The 5,813-nt window shown below is 33.4% G+C and overlaps 1 protein-coding gene across 1 annotated transcript in view; it reads right to left on the bottom strand.

Moving 5' to 3' along the window:
• Positions 1-2,497: 2,497 nt before the first annotated feature.
• LOC118735184 (leucine carboxyl methyltransferase 1) overlaps positions 2,498-5,813 on the bottom strand; it is a gene marked incomplete at its 5' end in the record, with an annotated part of 207,593 nt that continues 204,277 nt past the window's right edge. The window contains 1 exon segment of the mRNA XM_036464826.1: positions 2,498-3,041. Coding sequence (XP_036320719.1) covers positions 3,005-3,041 — 37 coding nt within the window. The 3' untranslated portion in view covers positions 2,498-3,004.

The raw sequence follows: 5,813 nt of genomic DNA, 5'->3' as shown, positions 1-5,813 counted from the left end.
ATGTTTTCATTCGCAGTTCAACTTTAAAGAACTCTCAAGGTAAAAGAAAAATCTTACAAAATGACGCACAAGAAATGCAAAAGAAATTTTCTTCTATAAAAATTTCTTAAATCATAATAAATTTAACCCCAAAACCCACCCCTACGTGACAAATTTGGTATGTAAAAGTAAACAGACAGCAGCCGTCATCGATTCGCCATTTCGCTGCTTGCCATGTTTGAGTTCCGGTCGCTTAACGAAAAATTTTGCATGTGAAAGCAACAACAAAGTTAGCTAGCACGGATAGACGATAGCAAGTTTGGTTGTACCTCATTTAGTTCGTTCGTTTCGCCACTTGCTAACTGTTGGCGAATCGATGACGGCTAGTGTTTAATTTTGCACACACAAGGAGAGGAAACTGGTTACCTCTCTTTATATGCGTACATTTAAACGAACATTTTTTAGAGGAAATTTTAAACATTTTATGTGTAAACTGTGAAATTGTGAAAAATAAATGTTTAGAACTCAAAAAACAAAATTGAAATTTGTTCTACGCCACACATATGATAAGTAAAAGGAAGCATGCAGTGTTTAATTTAATAAACATGGTGTGTAAATATGCATTTATTAAGAGAGGAAACTGGTTACCTATCTTAATATACGCAAATTTAAACAAAAATTTTTTAGAGTGTATATCACAAATACTTAAATATCTAAATGTTCTATTCTCATTTGTCTGTAAGAAAACATTTTTCTGTAGACCAAATAAATAAATAAATAAAAATCATTTTTACCTTCCTTTTATTAGCTCGGGATGTAACTATGTAATATTGATGCCGCTAAAAGACGTAGCGACGTATTCTCAAGTTACATACTTGATGACAGTACGAATGGCAATTATAATAGGGAGGTTTTAGTTTTTTAAACTATAATTTTATTCATTATAGATATAAAGGCCTGTATATTAATATACCGTAAGGATCAACAAAAGCGACTTGCGCCTCTGTGTATCAATATATGTATTAGCAAATCTTTAGCAAGTTCAAATATAATAACATAAACTCTAAATAAATGGAAGATACTACATCATTTCCAAGAGTACTTCAGAGAGCGTCAAATGTACTTCAGAAACTGTAAAATGTTCTTCAGAAAGCATCAAATGTACTTCAGAAAACGTAAATGTATTTCAGAATAGTCAATTGTAAAATAAACTGACTATTCTGAAGTACATTTTACGTTTTCTGAATTACTCTTGGAAAATGTGTAGTAAGTCCCGTGTGTATTTAAACTGTTTTTCAATACTTATCAGTTCTTATTTCAGAAGCAACTTCCATATGGGCAAATCTAAAAAAACAGTTAACCTTTGTGTTATTTAGCTTTATTTTCATTGCTTTAAATTATATCAAGCGGGTTGCTTTTGGATATAATTCACAGACGTATACTTAAAGCCTCGAACAAGTTTTGAATCAATTTGTTGCCTAATGCCGATTTCGTTTCTACCGAAAAATGCAACCTTCTCTTTGCCCCCTACGCACAAACACTAAAAAGAGGGCGCTGAGAAGGCAACATTTTTTGTAGAAACGAAATCGCCATAACTTTTGAGTTATAGATGTTTTCATTAAAAAAATATATAAAAAATAAAAACAAGTGAATTTTTTATGTACTTTTTAAGAGGTGAATAATTAATTACTCTAACTCTACTTTATCGAGTATAGTTTTTGAAGCATTTCATTTTACAAACTTTTTAAGTACGTACATATTGTATTCTACAAACAATTACGAATAGTTTGATACCCTAGCAAGAGGTATGCTTTCAGAATAAACCAACTCTTAAAGATAAAATATTCTGCGATCTTGAGCGTAATTTTTAATGCAAAAACATCTTAATTGCAGGCACATTTGGAAAATACGTCAAAACGATCTAAATCTTTTTATAACTACTAGGCCTTATAACATTACATATACCTGAAAAATGCTTCCAAAAAATTTTTACTAGAAGTGTGTAAAAACCCTGCTTAACTACTTTTAATGATGCTTCTTCTTGACAAAGGTTCGGATAGTTGCTCTTACTTAATTGGAGCCTTGTAAATTCAATGGCGTCCCCAGTTTTGCCCGATTGGCTTCACTTTTCGAGAGAGCGGTACTTGAAACTTTGTTTAAATTTTAACTAGTTATTTTATAATAAAAAAAATACTTCCTCAGTTTTGAAGATATTTTCCTAAAATTGTGCGCACGACTGTATTTTAATATTGGCCCTTATTATGAGTTGAATTCGATCTTCCCTGGCTATCGAAGGCTTTTGATCCGGAAGTTGAAGACATGCTTTTGGAACAGAATTTAAAGGCATATATAAACAAAATCGGATTGTTGGATTTCAATAAAATTAATATTAAAAATCTGCGTTTTTGTTTGTTCTTTTTATTTTAATTCTTTTATTTATTTTAGCCTTACCTTACTCTGCAGAGTTTTGAGAATGTTACGTGCGATATAAGTCACTGAGTACTTAATACGGTGAACATCGTTTTAGTAGTATATTTACTGCAGTTTTATAAAAATCATCTATTATGTGTCTTTTACATGACCTTATATCATGGTATTTCTATTACACGGTTACAGATTTTTGAGCACCGACTTGTAGAACCACGATAGAAAATGCTGGCAGGGTATATACATATGTATATCTACATACACATATACATACATATGTATACATATCGCTACCTTAATAGAAAGTTAATAGAAAAGTCGAATATAAAACCAACTACTACATCAGACAATTAGTTTATATGTCTGTATATTAAGGTAACGATATGTATATTTGTTAGTACACAATTAACTATCCAACTTTTATTTTATAATTAAGAGAATAACTTTTACAAAAATAATTGCAGCTGAATTTAGGGTGCTTCCAAGTTAAATAAGCGATTTCGAGTTTTGTTATTCCTTTCAATACACTGGCTCCATATGTAGTTCTAGTAAATAAATGAATATTTTATGCCTTAATCCATCAGTTTCTCAGTCACCTTTAATCGATGTTCAGTGATGACATACGTTTTTCCACTCTGCAATAGATGATAAATAAATGATGAGAAATGGAAATTATGAAGCCAATAGTAGTAAGATTTAATAATTTGTCTATTTAAAACATGGGAGGTTTGAACGCACTGTACGACTATTTCTATGAATGTAATCATGATGCATTCATTTTTAGAGGTAGTTTCACTCTCTCTTCTCAGACCCCATATTAGTCCTTTGACAGAAACTGTGTTTCGAATTTTCGTGCGACCCATTCCTAATAAAAATGTTTCTATTATTTGAATTAAGTAAGCAAAAGAAAACCAAACCAATATTTGAAAAAAAAAAATAAATTAATTAATTAAATAATAACTTTAATATTCGGTTTTTTCATTACTATGCCTTTTATTCTAAATTTCTACAGGAAAATCTATAAAAATTGCACTTCTTTCACATCATAGCTTATGACATGCATTTCCTTCTATGGTACTTCGCTGCTAAAATGCTACGGTTAAAAGCCGAAACGAAAGCAAAAACGCAAAAAAGTCTGAATTTCACACAACATTAATATTCGGTTTTCTTAAAATGTAGCCAAATACTTGCAAATAAATGCACAAAATGTTAGAGCATAATATTTAATGGGTGGTCTTAACGCACTTTACGACTATTTCTATGAATGTAATCATGATGCATTCATTTTACAACGCTTTTCTCAACTTGTAATGTTGTATGTCCAGACAACCATTTATACTAGGCCCATTCCTTATCTTTTCGGACTAAAATATGAAAAGCGTCAAAATGCAAGAGCGTGAGCAAAATGCAAGAGCGTGAGCAAAATGCACTCACTAAAAGAGAATAACAGGAAAAAGTTAAGGAACGCAAAACACCAAATTTTTAGTCCAAAGAATGGCAACAATAAAACCAACGTCAAATAAGAATAGAAATGTATGTACAAAACACATTCACACAATCACAAGCACAATAAACACTTACTTTTTTTTACTTTTTTTACTTTTTTTTTCTTATTGAATCTGCCCTGCCTAAGAGCCTAACAATAAGTTTTCGAATCTTAATCTATTCACTTAATTTACATCCCCTAGTTGAGATGAGTATTTTCTTAACTGGCCCTAAGAAAAGATTACGACTGGGCTGGTAAGTCATTCCTATGTAGTCTTGACGTCTTGTTGACACGCAATAAAGATCTTGCTAAATGATTTGGGTGCACTAAAAGCTTCGATACATATTTCGTCTTCCGTTGTTCTATTTCGGTTCGTACTTCTGGTATTCTCAAGTCACGGTGAATGTTCTCATTTCGGATATACCAAGGTGCTCCGGTGATTGTTCGAAGGATTTTAGATTGCGCACGACGAAGGATTTCGATGTTGCTGCTGCTCGCGTAACTCACATCCAGGTCCATATCGGTTTTAAAACTGTATTGTAAATAACCACTTTATACTCCGGACTCAGGGGTGAGCGAGAGTTAATAAGCCAGTGGAGAGAATTGGGCTTCAGCTTGAGATGAGTCCTTTTAGCCACTATGTGGTTTCGCCAAGTAAGTCGCCTATCCAGATGGACCCCTAGGTAAGTGACATGATTGCTTTGTGGTATTTGTACGTTGTTCAAAGTCAAGGATGGACAGTTACTCTTATTCAGTGTAAATGTAACTTGCTTACATTTTTGCTCATTAACCTTTATTCGCCATTTTGCGAGCCAATTGGCAACAGCTTTCATATGATTGCCTAGGAGCGCAGTTGCTTGTAGACGACACTTGGAGCGACTGATTATGGCAGTGTCATCGGCAAAAGTGGACATTATCAGGCGGTCGTTTGTAGGAATATCCGCGGTGTATAAGACATACAGCATCGGGCCAAGGACACTGCCTTGTGGCACTCCAGTTTCGATTGCACGGGCTTCAGAGATGGTGGTGTTACATCGAACTGCAAACTTTCGATTATAAAGGTATGACTTCACCCTTCTGCTATGTTTGGGTCAAATTGACCCAATTTTAAGCAAAACCTATCGAAATTCGTAGGTTAATCTAATCGAATCGTGCTGATTCTTCTTCCACTTGCTTACTGAATTAAACAAAACGGATTAACACACTAATTATAAAAATAATTGTTTTTTATCTTACTGGAGAATTCTAAATATGTTTTGGTAACACTTATGGCGTTGGTGGGTCAGTTTGACCCACCAAGTGTTTTAGTAAGAATGTGTCATGCCCTACTGCCTACTTCGATCAAATTTTCCGATAAAGGAAATTATTTATCGGAAAGCGCTCACATTTTGCTGAGTACTATCTTTATTGATCATCGACAATTTCGTTCGTATTGCGAAAACGGGGAATTCCCGTTTCATGCAAGTATGCAAAGCGCTATTGTCAACTCGTGGAATATTCGCCCAGGTAGTAAATTGCTGTCATACAGAAACAAGCTTATCAAAAGTTGTTTGTACATAAAAGAGGTTATTGGAAGATTTCAAATAATGTCTCAAAGAAAAAGGGCAAGTCAAACTATTTACTTTTGTTGCAATTAGGTATTTTTATGAAAACTCGTTTTTCATGAAAAGATACTAAGTATTGAAGAAATACACCAAGTTATTGACGCGGAGGACATTTTCGATGACAGTGATGACGATGAAGATTTTGTACCTATCACAGAAAATGAAATTGAGGATTCAAACACATCTTCTAGCGACAGTGAAGGCGATGTTTTACTTGAAGATTGCAATACGACAGAAGAAGTCAACTTACGAAATTTTTTATCTATATATATGTAGGAATGGCCTTCCCAATCCTCTTAGTCTTTAATTAAAACGCG

Source organism: Rhagoletis pomonella, unplaced genomic scaffold (assembly GCF_013731165.1).
Source record: "Rhagoletis pomonella isolate Grant_MI unplaced genomic scaffold, Rhpom_1.0 Rhpom_scaffold_00003, whole genome shotgun sequence".
In the NCBI taxonomy this organism is placed as follows: domain Eukaryota; kingdom Metazoa; phylum Arthropoda; class Insecta; order Diptera; family Tephritidae; genus Rhagoletis; species Rhagoletis pomonella.
This window is presented reverse-complemented; position numbering and strand designations above follow the sequence as displayed.